We start from the raw sequence: 23,069 nt of genomic DNA, 5'->3' as shown, positions 1-23,069 counted from the left end.
CCAACAGGGTCAAGTCTGCTCTGGAGCTGGTGATCCACCCGGATCAGACCTGTGCCGTACCCGGCAGGAAGATCTCTGATAGCCTCGCGCTACTCAGGGATACGATCGCCTACGTGCGGGACAGGGGGGTGCACACCTGCTTAATCAGCTTGGACCAGGAGAAGGCTTTCGACAGAATATCGCACACGTACATGATGGACGTGCTCTCCAAAATGGGGTTTGGGGAGGGAATCTGCAATTGGATCCAACTGCTCTACACAGACATCAGTAGCGCAGTTCTAATCAACGGGTGGGAATCAGAAAGCTTCCCGATCAAATCTGGAGTCAGGCAGGGCTGTCCTCTCTCCTCCGTCTTGTTCGTGTGTTGTATCGAACCCTTTGCCCAGTCCATCAGAAGGGATTCGAGCATAGGAGGGGTGACGATCCCAGGCAGCGGAGGCACTCAGGTTAAGACCTCCCTGTACATGGACGACGTCGCCGTCTTTTGCTCGGACCCGCTGTCGGTCCGCAGACTGCTGAGCATCTGCGACCAATTTGAACTGGCCTCGGGAGCGAAAGTAAATCGCAGCAAAAGCGAGGCCATGTTCTTTGGGAACTGGGCCGACCGATCCTTTGTCCCCTTCACCGTCAGGTCAGATTACCTGAAGGTGCTGGGAATATGGTTCGGAGCGGCCGGGGCGTGCACCAAAAACTGGGAGGAGCGTATCTCCAAGGTACGCCAGAAACTGGGAATGTGGGAGCAGCGCTCCCTGTCGATCGTGGGCAAGAACCTGGTCATCAGGTGCGAAGTGCTGTCGGTGCTGCTGTACGTGGCGCAGGTGTGGCCCATACCCCGACCCTGCGCCGCCGCAGTCACCCGAGCCGTCTTCCACTTTATCTGGAGATCGAAAATGGACCGTGTCCGGAGGGACACGATGTACAAATCTCCAGAGAAAGGGGGAAAGAACGTACCAAACGTCGCCCTCATCCTGATGGCCACCTTTGTGTGCGGCTGCATCAAACTGTGCACGGACCCTCAGTACGCAAACACCAAGTGTCACTACGTGCTGAGGTTCTACCTGACCCCGGTGTTGCGAAGGATGGGTCTGGCGACGCTGCCGCGGAACGCTCCATCCAGTTGGACCGTGCCAGACCACCTGTCCTTCGTGGAAAAGTTTTTCACAGCAAACAACTTTGACCACAAAGCTGTCAAGCAGTGGTCAGCACGAAACGTCCTCGAGACCCTACGGGAAAAGGAGATGGTAGATCCTCTCGGATGGTTCCCTGAGCAGACTGTCGAAGTCATTTGGCAGAATGCCTCATCGCCAGAACTCACAAACAAGCACCAAGACGTAGCTTGGCTGGTGGTGAGAAGGGCCCTCCCCGTCAGATCCTTCATGCACTCCCGACGTCTCTGCTCCACCGCACGCTGTCCGCGAGGAGGCTGCGCTTGGGACGAGACCGTCATCCATCTCCTTCTGGAATGTGCCTTTGCACAGAAGGTCTGGAAAGAGATGCAGTGGTCTTTGTCGAGGTTCATCCCGAGCAGCTCGGTAACACAGGACTCTGTGCTCTACGGACTGTTCCCAGGGACGCACACCGAGACAAACATCAACTGCTGCTGGAAGATCATCAACTCGGTGAAAGACGCCCTTTGGTCTGCCCGAAACTTGCTGGTCTTCCAGAGCAAGGAGATGTCCACGACCGAGTGTTGCAGATTGGCACATTCCAAGGTCCGGGAGTACGTGCTGAGGGACGCACTAAAGGTTGGTGCCGCCGCCGCCAAGGCACGATGGGGAAGGGCCACAGTTTAAGGTCCTCCCGCCAGTGTACACTGAGGGGCTGAAACCAGTGGGAAACCCCCCCTCGGGCCGCATGACGTACAAGTGTGTTAATTGTAAAGCACTTGTAATCTGTGAATGTAAATAGAGTACCATGAACTGCATTCATGTGTATTATTAAGCCATATATAATACGGTTGGTGGATTGTAATGTAATGTATTTTGAGAAATGTTGGAATGCACCTCGGCCCCCCTTGGGCTGTATGACTTATAAAACATGTAATGAAAATGTACCTGTTTGTGTAAAGAGAGTACCATGTACTGCTTTCATCTGTAATATGATTTGTGGAGTGTATATTGTAATATATTGAAACATGCTTTGATATATGTAATGATAAATGTAATGTAATTTGTAAATTGAGTGCCATGTGCTGAAGTTAATTTGCACTGTACCAGATGTGGACTGCAGTGTCATGTACATGAACAAAGATTTTTATGAATAAAGCATATATATTGATATAAAAAAAAAAAAAAAAAAAAAAAAAAATCTGTTCTTATCAGTTTAATATCTGATACGTCCCCTATCTGGGGACCAAATATTAAATTGATTTTTGGAACAGGGAGATGGAACAGGGGCTTGCTCCGTCCACTCCACGCATCGACCTGGTATTGCAGTGCTTCCGGGAGCGGTGCAGCTTCCCCTCTTTGGGGTGGGAAGTCGCAAAAGTCAAAAGCAGAAAAAGTTTTCGCACCACTTTCAGCCGTGCTGTCTTTCCTTTGTAGAGCCGCTCGGGCTCGCCCTTGTCGTGCCGCCGCCTTACTTTTCACCCGCTCGCTGGCCGGCCGCGCCGCAGGCTAAGCAGCCGCCTTCGGGGGTGTTTTTCGCTCTGCGTTTGCATGTCAAAATTGTGTTTTTCTTTCTTATTTGCATATGGGGACGTGCCCTGGATTTCAGGGCGGGGCCTCGCCACCTTTCCCGCTCTGCAGCTGACCTGGACCGTGCTGCACCCTGTTGGATTTCTGAGCCACTGCGCCCGCCCCCGTTGGAAAAGGAGGGGGGAGGGGACACCGCAAGCCCAGGAGCGCGCCGCCCGGTTGGTTAATTGCTCGCAAAATGCAAATGCTTTCATGGCGTCATCTCCGCCGAAGGGAAGGGGGTGCCATACGGGCACGGCTTTTCGTCTGGCTTGCAAGTAAGTAAGCCCTGGCCGAAATTGCTCTCTTGCTGCAGGCCCGCCGTCGCACCTGCGCTCGGCCGACCGCGGCCAGATTGACGGAGAAGACAGAGGCCGAGGGACACTTGCGCGTCGGCGGGAGTTTACAGGCTATCGCTTCTCGGCCTTTTGGCTAAGATCAAGTGTAGTATCTGTTCTTATCAGTTTAATATCTGATACGTCCCCTATCTGGGGACCAAATATTAAATTGATTTTTGGAACAGGGAGATGGAACAGGGGCTTGCTCCGTCCACTCCACGCATCGACCTGGTATTGCAGTGCTTCCGGGAGCGGTGCAGCTTCCCCTCTTTGGGGTGGGAAGTCGCAAAAGTCAAAAGCAGAAAAAGTTTTCGCACCACTTTCAGCCGTGCTGTCTTTCCTTTGTAGAGCCGCTCGGGCTCGCCCTTGTCGTGCCGCCGCCTTACTTTTCACCCGCTCGCTGGCCGGCCGCGCCGCAGGCTAAGCAGCCGCCTTCGGGGGTGTTTTTCGCTCTGCGTTTGCATGTCAAAATTGTGTTTTTCTTTCTTATTTGCATATGGGGACGTGCCCTGGATTTCAGGGCGGGGCCTCGCCACCTTTCCCGCTCTGCAGCTGACCTGGACCGTGCTGCACCCTGTTGGATTTCTGAGCCACTGCGCCCGCCCCCGTTGGAAAAGGAGGGGGGAGGGGACACCGCAAGCCCCGCCGGCGCGCTCCTGCGCGCCGCCCGGTTGGTTAATTGCTCGCAAAATGCAAATGCTTTCATGGCGTCATCTCCGCCGAAGGGAAGGGGGTGCCATACGGGCACGGCTTTTCGTCTGGCTTGCAAGTAAGTAAGCCCTGGCCGAAATTGCTCTCTTGCTGCAGGCCCGCCGTCGCACCTGCGCTCGGCCGACCGCGGCCAGATTGACGGAGAAGACAGAGGCCGAGGGACACTTGCGCGTCGGCGGGAGTTTACAGGCTATCGCTTCTCGGCCTTTTGGCTAAGATCAAGTGTAGTATCTGTTCTTATCAGTTTAATATCTGATACGTCCCCTATCTGGGGACCAAATATTAAATTGATTTTTGGAACAGGGAGATGGAACAGGGGCTTGCTCCGTCCACTCCACGCATCGACCTGGTATTGCAGTGCTTCCGGGAGCGGTGCAGCTTCCCCTCTTTGGGGTGGGAAGTCGCAAAAGTCAAAAGCAGAAAAAGTTTTCGCACCACTTTCAGCCGTGCTGTCTTTCCTTTGTAGAGCCGCTCGGGCTCGCCCTTGTCGTGCCGCCGCCTTACTTTTCACCCGCTCGCTGGCCGGTCGCGCCGCAGGCTAAGCAGCCGCCTTCGGGGGTGTTTTTCGCTCTGCGTTTGCATGTCAAAATTGTGTTTTTCTTTCTTATTTGCATATGGGGACGTGCCCTGGATTTCAGGGCGGGGCCTCGCCACCTTTCCCGCTCTGCAGCTGACCTGGACCGTGCTGCACCCTGTTGGATTTCTGAGCCACTGCGCCCGCCCCCGTTGGAAAAGGAGGGGGGAGGGGACACCGCAAGCCCCGCCGGCGCGCTCCTGCGCGCCGCCCGGTTGGTTAATTGCTCGCAAAATGCAAATGCTTTCATGGCGTCATCTCCGCCGAAGGGAAGGGGGTGCCATACGGGCACGGCTTTTCGTCTGGCTTGCAAGTAAGTAAGCCCTGGCCGAAATTGCTCTCTTGCTGCAGGCCCGCCGTCGCACCTGCGCTCGGCCGACCGCGGCCAGATTGACGGAGAAGACAGAGGCCGAGGGACACTTGCGCGTCGGCGGGAGTGTACAGGCTATCGCTTCTCGGCCTTTTGGCTAAGATCAAGTGTAGTATCTGTTCTTATCAGTTTAATATCTGATACGTCCCCTATCTGGGGACCAAATATTAAATTGATTTTTGGAACAGGGAGATGGAACAGGGGCTTGCTCCGTCCACTCCACGCATCGACCTGGTATTGCAGTGCTTCCGGGAGCGGTGCAGCTTCCCCTCTTTGGGGTGGGAAGTCGCAAAAGTCAAAAGCAGAAAAAGTTTTCGCACCACTTTCAGCCGTGCTGTCTTTCCTTTGTAGAGCCGCTCGGGCTCGCCCTTGTCGTGCCGCCGCCTTACTTTTCACCCGCTCGCTGGCCGGCCGCGCCGCAGGCTAAGCAGCCGCCTTCGGGGGTGTTTTTCGCTCTGCGTTTGCATGTCAAAATTGTGTTTTTCTTTCTTATTTGCATATGGGGACGTGCCCTGGATTTCAGGGCGGGGCCTCGCCACCTTTCCCGCTCTGCAGCTGACCTGGACCGTGCTGCACCCTGTTGGATTTCTGAGCCACTGCGCCCGCCCCCGTTGGAAAAGGAGGGGGGAGGGGACACCGCAAGCCCCGCCGGCGCGCTCCTGCGCGCCGCCCGGTTGGTTAATTGCTCGCAAAATGCAAATGCTTTCATGGCGTCATCTCCGCCGAAGGGAAGGGGGTGCCATACGGGCACGGCTTTTCGTCTGGCTTGCAAGTAAGTAAGCCCTGGCCGAAATTGCTCTCTTGCTGCAGGCCCGCCGTCGCACCTGCGCTCGGCCGACCGCGGCCAGATTGACGGAGAAGACAGAGGCCGAGGGACACTTGCGCGTCGGCGGGAGTGTACAGGCTATCGCTTCTCGGCCTTTTGGCTAAGATCAAGTGTAGTATCTGTTCTTATCAGTTTAATATCTGATACGTCCCCTATCTGGGGACCAAATATTAAATTGATTTTTGGAACAGGGAGATGGAACAGGGGCTTGTTCCGTCCACTCCACGCATCGACCTGGTATTGCAGTGCTTCCGGGAGCGGTGCAGCTTCCCCTCTTTGGGGTGGGAAGTCGCAAAAGTCAAAAGCAGAAAAAGTTTTCGCACCACTTTCAGCCGTGCTGTCTTTCCTTTGTAGAGCCGCTCGGGCTCGCCCTTGTCGTGCCGCCGCCTTACTTTTCACCCGCTCGCTGGCCGGCCGCGCCGCAGGCTAAGCAGCCGCCTTCGGGGGTGTTTTTCGCTCTGCGTTTGCATGTCAAAATTGTGTTTTTCTTTCTTATTTGCATATGGGGACGTGCCCTGGATTTCAGGGCGGGGCCTCGCCACCTTTCCCGCTCTGCAGCTGACCTGGACCGTGCTGCACCCTGTTGGATTTCTGAGCCACTGCGCCCGCCCCCGTTGGAAAAGGAGGGGGGAGGGGACACCGCAAGCCCCGCCGGCGCGCTCCTGCGCGCCGCCCGGTTGGTTAATTGCTCGCAAAATGCAAATGCTTTCATGGCGTCATCTCCGCCGAAGGGAAGGGGGTGCCATACGGGCACGGCTTTTCGTCTGGCTTGCAAGTAAGTAAGCCCTGGCCGAAATTGCTCTCTTGCTGCAGGCCCGCCGTCGCACCTGCGCTCGGCCGACCGCGGCCAGATTGACGGAGAAGACAGAGGCCGAGGGACACTTGCGCGTCGGCGGGAGTTTACAGGCTATCGCTTCTCGGCCTTTTGGCTAAGATCAAGTGTAGTATCTGTTCTTATCAGTTTAATATCTGATACGTCCCCTATCTGGGGACCAAATATTAAATTGATTTTTGGAACAGGGAGATGGAACAGGGGCTTGCTCCGTCCACTCCACGCATCGACCTGGTATTGCAGTGCTTCCGGGAGCGGTGCAGCTTCCCCTCTTTGGGGTGGGAAGTCGCAAAAGTCAAAAGCAGAAAAAGTTTTCGCACCACTTTCAGCCGTGCTGTCTTTCCTTTGTAGAGCCGCTCGGGCTCGCCCTTGTCGTGCCGCCGCCTTACTTTTCACCCGCTCGCTGGCCGGCCGCGCCGCAGGCTAAGCAGCCGCCTTCGGGGGTGTTTTTCGCTCTGCGTTTGCATGTCAAAATTGTGTTTTTCTTTCTTATTTGCATATGGGGACGTGCCCTGGATTTCAGGGCGGGGCCTCGCCACCTTTCCCGCTCTGCAGCTGACCTGGACCGTGCTGCACCCTGTTGGATTTCTGAGCCACTGCGCCCGCCCCCGTTGGAAAAGGAGGGGGGAGGGGACACCGCAAGCCCCGCCGGCGCGCTCCTGCGCGCCGCCCGGTTGGTTAATTGCTCGCAAAATGCAAATGCTTTCATGGCGTCATCTCCGCCGAAGGGAAGGGGGTGCCATACGGGCACGGCTTTTCGTCTGGCTTGCAAGTAAGTAAGCCCTGGCCGAAATTGCTCTCTTGCTGCAGGCCCGCCGTCGCACCTGCGCTCGGCCGACCGCGGCCAGATTGACGGAGAAGACAGAGGCCGAGGGACACTTGCGCGTCGGCGGGAGTTTACAGGCTATCGCTTCTCGGCCTTTTGGCTAAGATCAAGTGTAGTATCTGTTCTTATCAGTTTAATATCTGATACGTCCCCTATCTGGGGACCAAATATTAAATTGATTTTTGGAACAGGGAGATGGAACAGGGGCTTGCTCCGTCCACTCCACGCATCGACCTGGTATTGCAGTGCTTCCGGGAGCGGTGCAGCTTCCCCTCTTTGGGGTGGGAAGTCGCAAAAGTCAAAAGCAGAAAAAGTTTTCGCACCACTTTCAGCCGTGCTGTCTTTCCTTTGTAGAGCCGCTCGGGCTCGCCCTTGTCGTGCCGCCGCCTTACTTTTCACCCGCTCGCTGGCCGGTCGCGCCGCAGGCTAAGCAGCCGCCTTCGGGGGTGTTTTTCGCTCTGCGTTTGCATGTCAAAATTGTGTTTTTCTTTCTTATTTGCATATGGGGACGTGCCCTGGATTTCAGGGCGGGGCCTCGCCACCTTTCCCGCTCTGCAGCTGACCTGGACCGTGCTGCACCCTGTTGGATTTCTGAGCCACTGCGCCCGCCCCCGTTGGAAAAGGAGGGGGGAGGGGACACCGCAAGCCCCGCCGGCGCGCTCCTGCGCGCCGCCCGGTTGGTTAATTGCTCGCAAAATGCAAATGCTTTCATGGCGTCATCTCCGCCGAAGGGAAGGGGGTGCCATACGGGCACGGCTTTTCGTCTGGCTTGCAAGTAAGTAAGCCCTGGCCGAAATTGCTCTCTTGCTGCAGGCCCGCCGTCGCACCTGCGCTCGGCCGACCGCGGCCAGATTGACGGAGAAGACAGAGGCCGAGGGACACTTGCGCGTCGGCGGGAGTGTACAGGCTATCGCTTCTCGGCCTTTTGGCTAAGATCAAGTGTAGTATCTGTTCTTATCAGTTTAATATCTGATACGTCCCCTATCTGGGGACCAAATATTAAATTGATTTTTGGAACAGGGAGATGGAACAGGGGCTTGCTCCGTCCACTCCACGCATCGACCTGGTATTGCAGTGCTTCCGGGAGCGGTGCAGCTTCCCCTCTTTGGGGTGGGAAGTCGCAAAAGTCAAAAGCAGAAAAAGTTTTCGCACCACTTTCAGCCGTGCTGTCTTTCCTTTGTAGAGCCGCTCGGGCTCGCCCTTGTCGTGCCGCCGCCTTACTTTTCACCCGCTCGCTGGCCGGCCGCGCCGCAGGCTAAGCAGCCGCCTTCGGGGGTGTTTTTCGCTCTGCGTTTGCATGTCAAAATTGTGTTTTTCTTTCTTATTTGCATATGGGGACGTGCCCTGGATTTCAGGGCGGGGCCTCGCCACCTTTCCCGCTCTGCAGCTGACCTGGACCGTGCTGCACCCTGTTGGATTTCTGAGCCACTGCGCCCGCCCCCGTTGGAAAAGGAGGGGGGAGGGGACACCGCAAGCCCCGCCGGCGCGCTCCTGCGCGCCGCCCGGTTGGTTAATTGCTCGCAAAATGCAAATGCTTTCATGGCGTCATCTCCGCCGAAGGGAAGGGGGTGCCATACGGGCACGGCTTTTCGTCTGGCTTGCAAGTAAGTAAGCCCTGGCCGAAATTGCTCTCTTGCTGCAGGCCCGCCGTCGCACCTGCGCTCGGCCGACCGCGGCCAGATTGACGGAGAAGACAGAGGCCGAGGGACACTTGCGCGTCGGCGGGAGTGTACAGGCTATCGCTTCTCGGCCTTTTGGCTAAGATCAAGTGTAGTATCTGTTCTTATCAGTTTAATATCTGATACGTCCCCTATCTGGGGACCAAATATTAAATTGATTTTTGGAACAGGGAGATGGAACAGGGGCTTGTTCCGTCCACTCCACGCATCGACCTGGTATTGCAGTGCTTCCGGGAGCGGTGCAGCTTCCCCTCTTTGGGGTGGGAAGTCGCAAAAGTCAAAAGCAGAAAAAGTTTTCGCACCACTTTCAGCCGTGCTGTCTTTCCTTTGTAGAGCCGCTCGGGCTCGCCCTTGTCGTGCCGCCGCCTTACTTTTCACCCGCTCGCTGGCCGGCCGCGCCGCAGGCTAAGCAGCCGCCTTCGGGGGTGTTTTTCGCTCTGCGTTTGCATGTCAAAATTGTGTTTTTCTTTCTTATTTGCATATGGGGACGTGCCCTGGATTTCAGGGCGGGGCCTCGCCACCTTTCCCGCTCTGCAGCTGACCTGGACCGTGCTGCACCCTGTTGGATTTCTGAGCCACTGCGCCCGCCCCCGTTGGAAAAGGAGGGGGGAGGGGACACCGCAAGCCCCGCCGGCGCGCTCCTGCGCGCCGCCCGGTTGGTTAATTGCTCGCAAAATGCAAATGCTTTCATGGCGTCATCTCCGCCGAAGGGAAGGGGGTGCCATACGGGCACGGCTTTTCGTCTGGCTTGCAAGTAAGTAAGCCCTGGCCGAAATTGCTCTCTTGCTGCAGGCCCGCCGTCGCACCTGCGCTCGGCCGACCGCGGCCAGATTGACGGAGAAGACAGAGGCCGAGGGACACTTGCGCGTCGGCGGGAGTTTACAGGCTATCGCTTCTCGGCCTTTTGGCTAAGATCAAGTGTAGTATCTGTTCTTATCAGTTTAATATCTGATACGTCCCCTATCTGGGGACCAAATATTAAATTGATTTTTGGAACAGGGAGATGGAACAGGGGCTTGCTCCGTCCACTCCACGCATCGACCTGGTATTGCAGTGCTTCCGGGAGCGGTGCAGCTTCCCCTCTTTGGGGTGGGAAGTCGCAAAAGTCAAAAGCAGAAAAAGTTTTCGCACCACTTTCAGCCGTGCTGTCTTTCCTTTGTAGAGCCGCTCGGGCTCGCCCTTGTCGTGCCGCCGCCTTACTTTTCACCCGCTCGCTGGCCGGCCGCGCCGCAGGCTAAGCAGCCGCCTTCGGGGGTGTTTTTCGCTCTGCGTTTGCATGTCAAAATTGTGTTTTTCTTTCTTATTTGCATATGGGGACGTGCCCTGGATTTCAGGGCGGGGCCTCGCCACCTTTCCCGCTCTGCAGCTGACCTGGACCGTGCTGCACCCTGTTGGATTTCTGAGCCACTGCGCCCGCCCCCGTTGGAAAAGGAGGGGGGAGGGGACACCGCAAGCCCCGCCGGCGCGCTCCTGCGCGCCGCCCGGTTGGTTAATTGCTCGCAAAATGCAAATGCTTTCATGGCGTCATCTCCGCCGAAGGGAAGGGGGTGCCATACGGGCACGGCTTTTCGTCTGGCTTGCAAGTAAGTAAGCCCTGGCCGAAATTGCTCTCTTGCTGCAGGCCCGCCGTCGCACCTGCGCTCGGCCGACCGCGGCCAGATTGACGGAGAAGACAGAGGCCGAGGGACACTTGCGCGTCGGCGGGAGTTTACAGGCTATCGCTTCTCGGCCTTTTGGCTAAGATCAAGTGTAGTATCTGTTCTTATCAGTTTAATATCTGATACGTCCCCTATCTGGGGACCAAATATTAAATTGATTTTTGGAACAGGGAGATGGAACAGGGGCTTGCTCCGTCCACTCCACGCATCGACCTGGTATTGCAGTGCTTCCGGGAGCGGTGCAGCTTCCCCTCTTTGGGGTGGGAAGTCGCAAAAGTCAAAAGCAGAAAAAGTTTTCGCACCACTTTCAGCCGTGCTGTCTTTCCTTTGTAGAGCCGCTCGGGCTCGCCCTTGTCGTGCCGCCGCCTTACTTTTCACCCGCTCGCTGGCCGGCCGCGCCGCAGGCTAAGCAGCCGCCTTCGGGGGTGTTTTTCGCTCTGCGTTTGCATGTCAAAATTGTGTTTTTCTTTCTTATTTGCATATGGGGACGTGCCCTGGATTTCAGGGCGGGGCCTCGCCACCTTTCCCGCTCTGCAGCTGACCTGGACCGTGCTGCACCCTGTTGGATTTCTGAGCCACTGCGCCCGCCCCCGTTGGAAAAGGAGGGGGGAGGGGACACCGCAAGCCCCGCCGGCGCGCTCCTGCGCGCCGCCCGGTTGGTTAATTGCTCGCAAAATGCAAATGCTTTCATGGCGTCATCTCCGCCGAAGGGAAGGGGGTGCCATACGGGCACGGCTTTTCGTCTGGCTTGCAAGTAAGTAAGCCCTGGCCGAAATTGCTCTCTTGCTGCAGGCCCGCCGTCGCACCTGCGCTCGGCCGACCGCGGCCAGATTGACGGAGAAGACAGAGGCCGAGGGACACTTGCGCGTCGGCGGGAGTTTACAGGCTATCGCTTCTCGGCCTTTTGGCTAAGATCAAGTGTAGTATCTGTTCTTATCAGTTTAATATCTGATACGTCCCCTATCTGGGGACCAAATATTAAATTGATTTTTGGAACAGGGAGATGGAACAGGGGCTTGCTCCGTCCACTCCACGCATCGACCTGGTATTGCAGTGCTTCCGGGAGCGGTGCAGCTTCCCCTCTTTGGGGTGGGAAGTCGCAAAAGTCAAAAGCAGAAAAAGTTTTCGCACCACTTTCAGCCGTGCTGTCTTTCCTTTGTAGAGCCGCTCGGGCTCGCCCTTGTCGTGCCGCCGCCTTACTTTTCACCCGCTCGCTGGCCGGCCGCGCCGCAGGCTAAGCAGCCGCCTTCGGGGGTGTTTTTCGCTCTGCGTTTGCATGTCAAAATTGTGTTTTTCTTTCTTATTTGCATATGGGGACGTGCCCTGGATTTCAGGGCGGGGCCTCGCCACCTTTCCCGCTCTGCAGCTGACCTGGACCGTGCTGCACCCTGTTGGATTTCTGAGCCACTGCGCCCGCCCCCGTTGGAAAAGGAGGGGGGAGGGGACACCGCAAGCCCCGCCGGCGCGCTCCTGCGCGCCGCCCGGTTGGTTAATTGCTCGCAAAATGCAAATGCTTTCATGGCGTCATCTCCGCCGAAGGGAAGGGGGTGCCATACGGGCACGGCTTTTCGTCTGGCTTGCAAGTAAGTAAGCCCTGGCCGAAATTGCTCTCTTGCTGCAGGCCCGCCGTCGCACCTGCGCTCGGCCGACCGCGGCCAGATTGACGGAGAAGACAGAGGCCGAGGGACACTTGCGCGTCGGCGGGAGTGTACAGGCTATCGCTTCTCGGCCTTTTGGCTAAGATCAAGTGTAGTATCTGTTCTTATCAGTTTAATATCTGATACGTCCCCTATCTGGGGACCAAATATTAAATTGATTTTTGGAACAGGGAGATGGAACAGGGGCTTGCTCCATCCACTCCACGCATCGACCTGGTATTGCAGTGCTTCCGGGAGCGGTGCAGCTTCCCCTCTTTGGGGTGGGAAGTCGCAAAAGTCAAAAGCAGAAAAAGTTTTCGCACCACTTTCAGCCGTGCTGTCTTTCCTTTGTAGAGCCGCTCGGGCTCGCCCTTGTCGTGCCGCCGCCTTACTTTTCACCCGCTCGCTGGCCGGCCGCGCCGCAGGCTAAGCAGCCGCCTTCGGGGGTGTTTTTCGCTCTGCGTTTGCATGTCAAAATTGTGTTTTTCTTTCTTATTTGCATATGGGGACGTGCCCTGGATTTCAGGGCGGGGCCTCGCCACCTTTCCCGCTCTGCAGCTGACCTGGACCGTGCTGCACCCTGTTGGATTTCTGAGCCACTGCGCCCGCCCCCGTTGGAAAAGGAGGGGGGAGGGGACACCGCAAGCCCCGCCGGCGCGCTCCTGCGCGCCGCCCGGTTGGTTAATTGCTCGCAAAATGCAAATGCTTTCATGGCGTCATCTCCGCCGAAGGGAAGGGGGTGCCATACGGGCACGGCTTTTCGTCTGGCTTGCAAGTAAGTAAGCCCTGGCCGAAATTGCTCTCTTGCTGCAGGCCCGCCGTCGCACCTGCGCTCGGCCGACCGCGGCCAGATTGACGGAGAAGACAGAGGCCGAGGGACACTTGCGCGTCGGCGGGAGTTTACAGGCTATCGCTTCTCGGCCTTTTGGCTAAGATCAAGTGTAGTATCTGTTCTTATCAGTTTAATATCTGATACGTCCCCTATCTGGGGACCAAATATTAAATTGATTTTTGGAACAGGGAGATGGAACAGGGGCTTGCTCCGTCCACTCCACGCATCGACCTGGTATTGCAGTGCTTCCGGGAGCGGTGCAGCTTCCCCTCTTTGGGGTGGGAAGTCGCAAAAGTCAAAAGCAGAAAAAGTTTTCGCACCACTTTCAGCCGTGCTGTCTTTCCTTTGTAGAGCCGCTCGGGCTCGCCCTTGTCGTGCCGCCGCCTTACTTTTCACCCGCTCGCTGGCCGGCCGCGCCGCAGGCTAAGCAGCCGCCTTCGGGGGTGTTTTTCGCTCTGCGTTTGCATGTCAAAATTGTGTTTTTCTTTCTTATTTGCATATGGGGACGTGCCCTGGATTTCAGGGCGGGGCCTCGCCACCTTTCCCGCTCTGCAGCTGACCTGGACCGTGCTGCACCCTGTTGGATTTCTGAGCCACTGCGCCCGCCCCCGTTGGAAAAGGAGGGGGGAGGGGACACCGCAAGCCCCGCCGGCGCGCTCCTGCGCGCCGCCCGGTTGGTTAATTGCTCGCAAAATGCAAATGCTTTCATGGCGTCATCTCCGCCGAAGGGAAGGGGGTGCCATACGGGCACGGCTTTTCGTCTGGCTTGCAAGTAAGTAAGCCCTGGCCGAAATTGCTCTCTTGCTGCAGGCCCGCCGTCGCACCTGCGCTCGGCCGACCGCGGCCAGATTGACGGAGAAGACAGAGGCCGAGGGACACTTGCGCGTCGGCGGGAGTTTACAGGCTATCGCTTCTCGGCCTTTTGGCTAAGATCAAGTGTAGTATCTGTTCTTATCAGTTTAATATCTGATACGTCCCCTATCTGGGGACCAAATATTAAATTGATTTTTGGAACAGGGAGATGGAACAGGGGCTTGCTCCGTCCACTCCACGCATCGACCTGGTATTGCAGTGCTTCCGGGAGCGGTGCAGCTTCCCCTCTTTGGGGTGGGAAGTCGCAAAAGTCAAAAGCAGAAAAAGTTTTCGCACCACTTTCAGCCGTGCTGTCTTTCCTTTGTAGAGCCGCTCGGGCTCGCCCTTGTCGTGCCGCCGCCTTACTTTTCACCCGCTCGCTGGCCGGCCGCGCCGCAGGCTAAGCAGCCGCCTTCGGGGGTGTTTTTCGCTCTGCGTTTGCATGTCAAAATTGTGTTTTTCTTTCTTATTTGCATATGGGGACGTGCCCTGGATTTCAGGGCGGGGCCTCGCCACCTTTCCCGCTCTGCAGCTGACCTGGACCGTGCTGCACCCTGTTGGATTTCTGAGCCACTGCGCCCGCCCCCGTTGGAAAAGGAGGGGGGAGGGGACACCGCAAGCCCCGCCGGCGCGCTCCTGCGCGCCGCCCGGTTGGTTAATTGCTCGCAAAATGCAAATGCTTTCATGGCGTCATCTCCGCCGAAGGGAAGGGGGTGCCATACGGGCACGGCTTTTCGTCTGGCTTGCAAGTAAGTAAGCCCTGGCCGAAATTGCTCTCTTGCTGCAGGCCCGCCGTCGCACCTGCGCTCGGCCGACCGCGGCCAGATTGACGGAGAAGACAGAGGCCGAGGGACACTTGCGCGTCGGCGGGAGTTTACAGGCTATCGCTTCTCGGCCTTTTGGCTAAGATCAAGTGTAGTATCTGTTCTTATCAGTTTAATATCTGATACGTCCCCTATCTGGGGACCAAATATTAAATTGATTTTTGGAACAGGGAGATGGAACAGGGGCTTGCTCCGTCCACTCCACGCATCGACCTGGTATTGCAGTGCTTCCGGGAGCGGTGCAGCTTCCCCTCTTTGGGGTGGGAAGTCGCAAAAGTCAAAAGCAGAAAAAGTTTTCGCACCACTTTCAGCCGTGCTGTCTTTCCTTTGTAGAGCCGCTCGGGCTCGCCCTTGTCGTGCCGCCGCCTTACTTTTCACCCGCTCGCTGGCCGGCCGCGCCGCAGGCTAAGCAGCCGCCTTCGGGGGTGTTTTTCGCTCTGCGTTTGCATGTCAAAATTGTGTTTTTCTTTCTTATTTGCATATGGGGACGTGCCCTGGATTTCAGGGCGGGGCCTCGCCACCTTTCCCGCTCTGCAGCTGACCTGGACCGTGCTGCACCCTGTTGGATTTCTGAGCCACTGCGCCCGCCCCCGTTGGAAAAGGAGGGGGGAGGGGACACCGCAAGCCCCGCCGGCGCGCTCCTGCGCGCCGCCCGGTTGGTTAATTGCTCGCAAAATGCAAATGCTTTCATGGCGTCATCTCCGCCGAAGGGAAGGGGGTGCCATACGGGCACGGCTTTTCGTCTGGCTTGCAAGTAAGTAAGCCCTGGCCGAAATTGCTCTCTTGCTGCAGGCCCGCCGTCGCACCTGCGCTCGGCCGACCGCGGCCAGATTGACGGAGAAGACAGAGGCCGAGGGACACTTGCGCGTCGGCGGGAGTTTACAGGCTATCGCTTCTCGGCCTTTTGGCTAAGATCAAGTGTAGTATCTGTTTGATTCTGATGCTAATTGACCTTGTGTCGCGATACTGGTGTTTCTGGTTTGGCTGCATTTTCATGCTGGCTTCGGCCTTGATCCAATCAGAGCAGAGCGATCTGCATAGATGGCGACTGAGGAAGCAGTGAGCGAGGAAACCCGAGAAAGGAGCTATCGGGAGCAGAAACCGAGGCCGCCGGAGGAGGAGCGATTGCGGGAGCCCGGAGTGGAGAGCGACCTGCAGCGCGAGGTGGCGGCCGACCATGCAGCGAGGTCGAGAGCCTGCAGCGGAGAGCGATCGGCAGGCGAGAGGGCGGCCAACGAAGGAGCGAGCTCGGGAGGCCGGGGCGGAGAGCGATTGGCAGGCATGACGTCGGCCAATGAGGAAGCGAGCCCGGGACTCCAGGGCGGAGAGCGATTGGCAGGCGAGACGAGGGCCAAGCAAGCAGCAAGCTTGGCAGCCCGGGGCAGAGAGCGATTGGCAGGCGCGACGGCGGCCAATGGAACAGCGAGCTCGAGAGCCTGGAGTGACGGGCGACCTGCAAGCGAGATTGCAGCAAACCGAGGAGCGAGACAGGGAGTCCGGAACACTGTCCGAGTCACAGTGAAGAAGGTGGAGGGACAATCGCCCATCGACCGCTCCCTTTTTGTGAAGAGGATCTTGACCGGATGCTGCGGATTCCAAGTTGCGGACATCTTCGCTCTGCAGGATTTCCCCAGCAGTGGACATTTTGATGTGACGTTCAGGAACGTCGCGGCATGCCTGAAATTTCTGCAGGCAGTTAAGGAAAAGGGGAGTGAAACGCTGCTTTCAGTTATGACTGCCGAGCCTCTATTCACTCTCCCAACACAAAGAAACCGGGTGGTCACTGTACACATGTACAACCCGCACATCCCTGTGGTCGATGTGCTGACGTTCCTCGGCAGATACGTCGACAGTGTCGGGAACAGCGTTGACGTAAATGACCTGTTTGGGATCTGGACCAGCAAACGCCAGATCAAAGTAACCCTGAAAGTGGATGCCAAAGGAGCCATCCAGCACCTCCCCTCCAGCTTCGCCATCGGTGGAAGCCGGGGCTACATGGTGTACGCGGGACAACCCAGGGTGTGTCGAACCTGCGGGAGATCCGGGCACGTGGCGGCGACCTGCACTGTCACCATCTGTCGCAACTGCAAGCAGGAAGGCCACCAGACGAAGGATTGCAAGGAGAGCAAGTGCTGCAACTTGTGCGGGGAGACAGGCCATCTCTACAAGGCCTGCCCAAGGCGCAGCAGCAGCTATGCGCAGGCAATTAAAGGACCTGTCAACAAGGCCGCCTCAAAGGAGACCAGCACCGCTCCCACCGCAGAGGCCCTCACTGGAAACGACCAAACCCAGGCAACCAGCACTCAGCCTCCTCCCCAACAGCCAGAGACCATGGAAGAGGAGGCAGCTGGAGAACAACAACTGGGAGAATGGCAGGAGGTCAAACGAAAGAACAAGAAAAAAAGCCTCCCCCAAAGAGAGAGGCCGCCAAAGTCCAGGCCTGTGGAAAAAAGGCGGCACTCGCCCCAAACGGGCAACACCAGCAGCTGCTCATCTGATGAGGAAGGGCAAGAAAAGAACAGTCACCAACAACAAAAAAAGTGGCTGAGCGAAAAGAAACAAACAGGAGTGATCACCGTGCCCCAGAACACCGGTAGCAACGAAGGGCACAACGCAGCCCAGCTCCAGACCGCCGGGAGCGGCCAAGTTCCCGACGCTCCCCAGCTCCAGACCGCCGGGAGTGGCCAAGTGCCCGACGCTCCCCAGCTCCAGACCGCCGGGAGTGGCCAAGTGCCTGACGCTCCCCAGCTCCAGACCGCCGGGAGCGGCCAAGTGCCCGACGCTCCCCAGCTCCAGACCGCCGGGAGCGGCCAAGAGCCCGACGCTCCCCAGCTACAGACTGCCGGGAGCGGCCAAGTGCCCGACGCTCCCCAGCTCCAGACAACCGGGAGCAGCGGAGCGTCCACCATCCCCCAGCTCCGGGAAACCGGGAGCAATGAAGCGACCGATGCACACCTGCTCCGGGAAACCGGGAGCCACGACACCACAGACGACAGGCTGAGGGAAGAACCATCCACGAATGAGGAAGAAGACTTCTTCTCACCGCCGTCATCCCCCTGCCGGTACAGCAACCCCTCAAGAGACCAGGGCGAGTTCCTCAGCCCAGGGCAAGTACAGTTTTTCTCTGACACTGTGTGTATGCAGGTCCAGCCCCAAGGGATGGAAACAGCATAAAGGACTGCTTATTAAAATGGGACTTGAACTCTATTTAAAATTTAAAATGGGTTTAAAAATTGCAAGCATAAACGTGCGTAGCATCAAAAGCACGACGCGATGTGTTTCCACCTTGGGGTACCTTGCCAAGGTCAAGGCCGACCTACTGTTCCTGCAGGAGTGCGGCCTACCGCACTTCAGCAACTACAGGCAGTGGTCGCGATGGTGGCCCCACGGCCAATCGATCTGGTCAGGAGGCAACGATTGCCGTGCCTCCGGCCTGGGTATTCTGCTGCGGGGAGGTGACTTCACCATCACCGAAGTTAAGGAGGTAGTGGGTGGCCGCCTCCTCGTAGCAGACGTACTGTACAAGAACGCCCCGCTCAGGCTGATCAATGTGTACGCCCCGACTCTCAAGAACGAGCGGCTGGCCGTCTTCCAGCAGCTACCGCTGCTGCTGGCGACGTCCAGGCCGGTTATTCTGGGCGGTGACTTCAACTGCATCATCGATGCGGCTGGGCGATCCGGCAGAGCCGACAGCAAACTGGACGCCACGTCCAGACTCCTGATGGAAGCGGTAAAAGACGCCAAGCTGCACGACATCTTCAGCAACCCTGCAGATGGAGCGCCGCGCAGATACACCTGGTCCAGGCCAGACGGGTCTGTCCGTTCCAGGATAGACTTCCTGTTTGTGTCCCAAGCTCTCTCGGTCAGATCCACCGACGTCAAGCCGGTGTTCTTCTCTGACCACTGCCTCTTACTAGCCGACTGTCACCCACAGGAAGACCAGAAAGTAGGCAGAGGGATATGGAAGCTGAACGTGAAACTGTTGACCCCAGAAAACATTGAGGAACTCAAAAGGGATTACAAAGGTTGGAGAACCGTGAAACCCCTCTTTGATTCCCCGGCGCACTGGTGGGAAACGATCAAGACGAACATCAAGAGGTTCTTCATCCTCAAAGGTGTTCAGAAGGCGAGAGAGGGACAGAGGGAAATGTCCCGACTCCAGAAAAGCATGCAGAATCTGCTCCTGCTGCAGTCGATGGGAGTCAATGTCGGGGAGGAACTCCAAGAGGTGAAGGGCCAGCAAGCCTCGCTCTATGCCTCAGAGTCCTCCAAGATCATCTTCCGCTCCAGAGTCCGCTCCGTGGAGCAGGACGAGACGTGCTCGCGTTTCTTCTTCCAAAAGGTACACAGAGGGAGCTCTGTGATCCACAGCCTGAAGGAGGAAGACGGCTCTGTGACGTCCTCGCAGCCTGACATGCGAAGGATCAGCAAATCCTTTTATGCCGGGCTGTACGACGCGAAGCCCACAGACAGCGCGGCCTCCCAGTCTTTCCTGTCGTCTATCTCGGAGGTGCTAGACGACAGCAAGCGGGAGAGTCTGGATCACCCGCTAACTCTGGACGAGCTGACAAAGGCCGTCCAGTCCTTCGAGACGAGTAAAACTCCCGGAAGCGACGGCCTACCGGTCGAGTTGTATTCGGCTCTGTGGGACTGGATGGGCCCAGACCTGCTGGAAGTGTACGGGGGTATGCTTCTGGCTGGCAGCATGTCAGAATCGATGAGGAAAGGCATCATCACCCTCATCTACAAGCAGAAAGGGGAGAGGGAAGAAATCAGAAACTGGCGGCCCATTTCGCTGCTTAATGTGGACTACAAGATTCTGTCCAAGGTCATCGCCAACAGGGTCAAGTCTGCTCTGGAGCTGGTGATCCACCCAGATCAGACCTGTGCCGTACCCGGCAGGAAGATCTCTGATAGCCTCGCGCTACTCAGGGATACGATCGCCTACGTGCGGGACAGGGGGGTGCACACCTGCTTAATCAGCTTGGACCAGGAGAAGGCTTTCGACAGAATATCGCACACGTACATGATGGACGTGCTCTCCAAAATGGGGTTTGGGGAGGGAATCTGCAATTGGATCCAACTGCTCTACACAGACATCAGTAGCGCAGTCCTAATCAACGGGTGGGAATCAGAAAGCTTCCCGATCAAATCTGGAGTCAGGCAGGGCTGTCCTCTCTCCTCCGTCTTGTTCGTGTGTTGTATCGAACCCTTTGCCCAATCCATCAGAAGGGATTCGAGCATTGGAGGGGTGACGATCCCAGGCAGCGGAGGCACTCAGGTTAAGACCTCCCTGTACATGGATGACGTCGCCGTCTTTTGCTCGGATCCGCTGTCGGTCCGCAGACTGCTGAGCATCTGCGACCAATTTGAACTGGCCTCGGGAGCGAAAGTAAATCGCAGCAAAAGCGAGGCCATGTTCTTTGGGAACTGGGCCGACCGATCCTTTGTCCCCTTCACCGTCAGGTCAGATTACCTGAAGGTGCTGGGAATATGGTTCGGAGCGGCTGGGGCATGCACAAAAAACTGGGAGGAGCGTATCTCCAAGGCACGCCAGAAACTGGGAATGTGGGAGCAGCGCTCCCTGTCGATCGTGGGAAGGAACCTGGTCATCAGGTGCGAAGTGCTGTCAGTGCTGCTGTACGTGGCGCAGGTGTGGCCCATACCCCGACCCTGCGCCGCCGCAGTCACCCGAGCCGTCTTCCACTTTATCTGGAGATCGAAAATGGACCGTGTCCGGAGGGACACGATGTACAAATCTCCAGAGAAAGGGGGAAAGAACGTACCAAACGTCGCCCTCATCCTGATGGCCACCTTTGTGTGCGGCTGCATCAAACTGTGCACGGACCCTCAGTACGCAAACACCAAGTGTCACTACGTGCTGAGGTTCTACCTGACCCCGGTGTTGCGAAGGATGGGTCTGGCGACGCTGCCGCGGAACGCTCCATCCAGTTGGACCGTGCCAGACCACCTGTCCTTCGTGGAAAAGTTTTTCACGGCAAACACCTTTGACCACAAAGCTGTCAAGCAGTGGTCAGCACGAAACGTCCTCGAGACCCTACGGGAAAAGGAGATGGTAGATCCTCTCGGATGGTTCCCTGAGCAGACTGTCGAAGTCATTTGGCAGAATGCCTCATCGCCAGAACTCACAAACAAGCACCAAGACGTAGCTTGGCTGGTGGTGAGAAGGGCCCTCCCCGTCAGATCCTTCATGCACTCCCGACGTCTCTGCTCCACCGCACGCTGTCCGCGAGGAGGCTGCGCTTGGGACGAGACCGTCATCCATCTCCTTCTGGAATGTGCCTTTGCACAGAAGGTCTGGAAAGAGATGCAGTGGTCTTTGTCGAGGTTCATCCCGAGCAGCTCGGTAACACAGGACTCTGTGCTCTACGGACTGTTCCCAGGGACGCACACCGAGACAAACATCAACTGCTGCTGGAAGATCATCAACTCGGTGAAAGACGCCCTTTGGTCTGCCCGAAACTTGCTGATCTTCCAGAGCAAGGAGATGTCCACGACCGAGTGTTGCAGATTGGCACATTCCAAGGTCCGGGAGTACGTGCTGAGGGACGCACTAAAGGTTGGTGCCGCCGCCGCCAAGGCACGATGGGGAAGGGCCACAGTTTAAGGCCCTCCCGCCAGTGTACACTGAGGGGCTGAAACCAGTGGAAAACCCCCCCTCGGGCCGCATGACGTACAAGTGTGTTAATTGTAAAGCACTTGTAACCTGTGAATGTAAATAGAGTACCATGTATTGCATTCATGTGTATTATTAAGCCATATATAATACGGTTGGTGGATTGTAATGTAATGTATTTTGAGAAATGTTGGAATGCACCTCGGCCCCCCTTGGCCTGTATGACTTATAAAACATGTAATGAAAATGTACCTGTTTGTGTAAAGAGAGTACCATGTACTGCTTTCATCTGTAATATGATTTGTGGAGTGTATATTGTTATATATTGAAACATGCTTTGATATATGTAATGATAAATGTAATGTAATTTGTAAATTGAGTGCCATGTGCTGAAGTTAATTTGCACTGTACCAGATGTGGACTGCATTGTCATGTACATGAACAAAGATTTTTATGAATAAAGCATATATATTGAAAAAAAAAAAAAAAAAAAAAATCTGTTCTTATCAGTTTAATATCTGATACGTCCCCTATCTGGGGACCAAATATTAAATTGATTTTTGGAACAGGGAGATGGAACAGGGGCTTGCTCCGTCCACTCCACGCATCGACCTGGTATTGCAGTGCTTCCGGGAGCGGTGCAGCTTCCCCTCTTTGGGGTGGGAAGTCGCAAAAGTCAAAAGCAGAAAAAGTTTTCGCACCACTTTCAGCCGTGCTGTCTTTCCTTTGTAGAGCCGCTCGGGCTCGCCCTTGTCGTGCCGCCGCCTTACTTTTCACCCGCTCGCTGGCCGGCCGCGCCGCAGGCTAAGCAGCCGCCTTCGGGGGTGTTTTTCGCTCTGCGTTTGCATGTCAAAATTGTGTTTTTCTTTCTTATTTGCATATGGGGACGTGCCCTGGATTTCAGGGCGGGGCCTCGCCACCTTTCCCGCTCTGCAGCTGACCTGGACCGTGCTGCACCCTGTTGGATTTCTGAGCCACTGCGCCCGCCCCCGTTGGAAAAGGAGGGGGGAGGGGACACCGCAAGCCCCGCCGGCGCGCTCCTGCGCGCCGCCCGGTTGGTTAATTGCTCGCAAAATGCAAATGCTTTCATGGCGTCATCTCCGCCGAAGGGAAGGGGGTGCCATACGGGCACGGCTTTTCGTCTGGCTTGCAAGTAAGTAAGCCCTGGCCGAAATTGCTCTCTTGCTGCAGGCCCGCCGTCGCACCTGCGCTCGGCCGACCGCGGCCAGATTGACGGAGAAGACAGAGGCCGAGGGACACTTGCGCGTCGGCGGGAGTTTACAGGCTATCGCTTCTCGGCCTTTTGGCTAAGATCAAGTGTAGTATCTGTTCTTATCAGTTTAATATCTGATACGTCCCCTATCTGGGGACCAAATATTAAATTGATTTTTGGAACAGGGAGATGGAACAGGGGCTTGCTCCGTCCACTCCACGCATCGACCTGGTATTGCAGTGCTTCCGGGAGCGGTGCAGCTTCCCCTCTTTGGGGTGGGAAGTCGCAAAAGTCAAAAGCAGAAAAAGTTTTCGCACCACTTTCAGCCGTGCTGTCTTTCCTTTGTAGAGCCGCTCGGGCTCGCCCTTGTCGTGCCGCTGCCTTACTTTTCACCCGCTCGCTGGCCGGCCGCGCCGCAGGCTAAGCAGCCGCCTTCGGGGGTGTTTTTCGCTCTGCGTTTGCATGTCAAAATTGTGTTTTTCTTTCTTATTTGCATATGGGGACGTGCCCTGGATTTCAGGGCGGGGCCTCGCCACCTTTCCCGCTCTGCAGCTGACCTGGACCGTGCTGCACCCTGTTGGATTT

The 23,069-nt window shown here is 56.8% G+C and overlaps 3 protein-coding genes, 16 non-coding genes and 3 pseudogenes across 19 annotated transcripts; all 22 read left to right on the top strand.

Moving 5' to 3' along the window:
* The first annotated feature begins 464 nt into the window (after nt 1-464).
* Nucleotides 465-1,793, top strand: LOC147099153 (uncharacterized). The gene has a single exon (XM_085969286.1). The coding sequence runs from the start codon at nt 465-467 to the stop codon at nt 1,791-1,793; it is 1,329 nt and encodes a 442-aa protein (XP_085825412.1).
* A 452-nt stretch (nt 1,794-2,245) lies between these two features.
* Nucleotides 2,246-2,460, top strand: LOC147099152 (U2 spliceosomal RNA; annotated as a pseudogene).
* A 627-nt stretch (nt 2,461-3,087) lies between these two features.
* Nucleotides 3,088-3,278, top strand: LOC147099151 (U2 spliceosomal RNA). The gene has a single exon (XR_015074129.1). It is a non-coding gene; the product is annotated as a U2 spliceosomal RNA (small nuclear RNA).
* Nucleotides 3,279-3,916: 638 nt separating this feature from the next.
* On the top strand, nt 3,917-4,107 carry LOC147099150 (U2 spliceosomal RNA). The gene has a single exon (XR_015074128.1). It is a non-coding gene; the product is annotated as a U2 spliceosomal RNA (small nuclear RNA).
* Nucleotides 4,108-4,745: 638 nt separating this feature from the next.
* Nucleotides 4,746-4,936, top strand: LOC147099149 (U2 spliceosomal RNA). Its single transcript, XR_015074127.1, has one exon. It is a non-coding gene; the product is annotated as a U2 spliceosomal RNA (small nuclear RNA).
* Nucleotides 4,937-5,574: 638 nt separating this feature from the next.
* LOC147099148 (U2 spliceosomal RNA) lies at nt 5,575-5,765 on the top strand. The gene has a single exon (XR_015074084.1). It is a non-coding gene; the product is annotated as a U2 spliceosomal RNA (small nuclear RNA).
* A 638-nt stretch (nt 5,766-6,403) lies between these two features.
* On the top strand, nt 6,404-6,594 carry LOC147099147 (U2 spliceosomal RNA). The gene has a single exon (XR_015074126.1). It is a non-coding gene; the product is annotated as a U2 spliceosomal RNA (small nuclear RNA).
* Nucleotides 6,595-7,232: 638 nt separating this feature from the next.
* LOC147099146 (U2 spliceosomal RNA) lies at nt 7,233-7,423 on the top strand. Its single transcript, XR_015074124.1, has one exon. It is a non-coding gene; the product is annotated as a U2 spliceosomal RNA (small nuclear RNA).
* A 638-nt stretch (nt 7,424-8,061) lies between these two features.
* Nucleotides 8,062-8,252, top strand: LOC147099145 (U2 spliceosomal RNA). Its single transcript, XR_015074123.1, has one exon. It is a non-coding gene; the product is annotated as a U2 spliceosomal RNA (small nuclear RNA).
* A 638-nt stretch (nt 8,253-8,890) lies between these two features.
* On the top strand, nt 8,891-9,081 carry LOC147099144 (U2 spliceosomal RNA). Its single transcript, XR_015074083.1, has one exon. It is a non-coding gene; the product is annotated as a U2 spliceosomal RNA (small nuclear RNA).
* Nucleotides 9,082-9,719: 638 nt separating this feature from the next.
* Nucleotides 9,720-9,910, top strand: LOC147099143 (U2 spliceosomal RNA). The gene has a single exon (XR_015074121.1). It is a non-coding gene; the product is annotated as a U2 spliceosomal RNA (small nuclear RNA).
* A 638-nt stretch (nt 9,911-10,548) lies between these two features.
* LOC147099142 (U2 spliceosomal RNA) lies at nt 10,549-10,739 on the top strand. Its single transcript, XR_015074118.1, has one exon. It is a non-coding gene; the product is annotated as a U2 spliceosomal RNA (small nuclear RNA).
* Nucleotides 10,740-11,377: 638 nt separating this feature from the next.
* LOC147099141 (U2 spliceosomal RNA) lies at nt 11,378-11,568 on the top strand. The gene has a single exon (XR_015074115.1). It is a non-coding gene; the product is annotated as a U2 spliceosomal RNA (small nuclear RNA).
* A 638-nt stretch (nt 11,569-12,206) lies between these two features.
* On the top strand, nt 12,207-12,397 carry LOC147099140 (U2 spliceosomal RNA). The gene has a single exon (XR_015073952.1). It is a non-coding gene; the product is annotated as a U2 spliceosomal RNA (small nuclear RNA).
* Nucleotides 12,398-13,035: 638 nt separating this feature from the next.
* Nucleotides 13,036-13,226, top strand: LOC147099139 (U2 spliceosomal RNA). Its single transcript, XR_015074113.1, has one exon. It is a non-coding gene; the product is annotated as a U2 spliceosomal RNA (small nuclear RNA).
* Nucleotides 13,227-13,864: 638 nt separating this feature from the next.
* On the top strand, nt 13,865-14,055 carry LOC147099138 (U2 spliceosomal RNA). Its single transcript, XR_015074112.1, has one exon. It is a non-coding gene; the product is annotated as a U2 spliceosomal RNA (small nuclear RNA).
* Nucleotides 14,056-14,693: 638 nt separating this feature from the next.
* On the top strand, nt 14,694-14,884 carry LOC147099137 (U2 spliceosomal RNA). The gene has a single exon (XR_015074111.1). It is a non-coding gene; the product is annotated as a U2 spliceosomal RNA (small nuclear RNA).
* Nucleotides 14,885-15,522: 638 nt separating this feature from the next.
* LOC147099136 (U2 spliceosomal RNA) lies at nt 15,523-15,657 on the top strand (annotated as a pseudogene).
* An 18-nt stretch (nt 15,658-15,675) lies between these two features.
* On the top strand, nt 15,676-17,808 carry LOC147099135 (uncharacterized). Its single transcript, XM_085969189.1, has 2 exons — nt 15,676-17,265; nt 17,509-17,808. Exons 1-2 carry the CDS (start codon nt 15,676-15,678, stop codon nt 17,806-17,808), a joined length of 1,890 nt encoding a protein of 629 aa, XP_085825315.1.
* A 2,125-nt stretch (nt 17,809-19,933) lies between these two features.
* On the top strand, nt 19,934-21,351 carry LOC147099134 (uncharacterized). The gene has a single exon (XM_085969285.1). The coding sequence runs from the start codon at nt 19,934-19,936 to the stop codon at nt 21,260-21,262; it is 1,329 nt and encodes a 442-aa protein (XP_085825411.1). The 3' UTR covers nt 21,263-21,351.
* A 363-nt stretch (nt 21,352-21,714) lies between these two features.
* LOC147099133 (U2 spliceosomal RNA) lies at nt 21,715-21,920 on the top strand (annotated as a pseudogene).
* A 638-nt stretch (nt 21,921-22,558) lies between these two features.
* On the top strand, nt 22,559-22,749 carry LOC147099132 (U2 spliceosomal RNA). The gene has a single exon (XR_015074110.1). It is a non-coding gene; the product is annotated as a U2 spliceosomal RNA (small nuclear RNA).
* Nucleotides 22,750-23,069: the final 320 nt, after the last annotated feature.

This window comes from Somniosus microcephalus, chromosome 28, assembly GCF_052327205.1.
Source record: "Somniosus microcephalus isolate GS21.2 chromosome 28, FLI_Smic_1.0, whole genome shotgun sequence".
In the NCBI taxonomy this organism is placed as follows: Eukaryota; Metazoa; Chordata; class Chondrichthyes; order Squaliformes; family Somniosidae; genus Somniosus; species Somniosus microcephalus.
The sequence above is the reverse complement of the archived record's forward strand: the minus strand, read 5'-3'. Positions and strand labels throughout refer to the sequence as shown.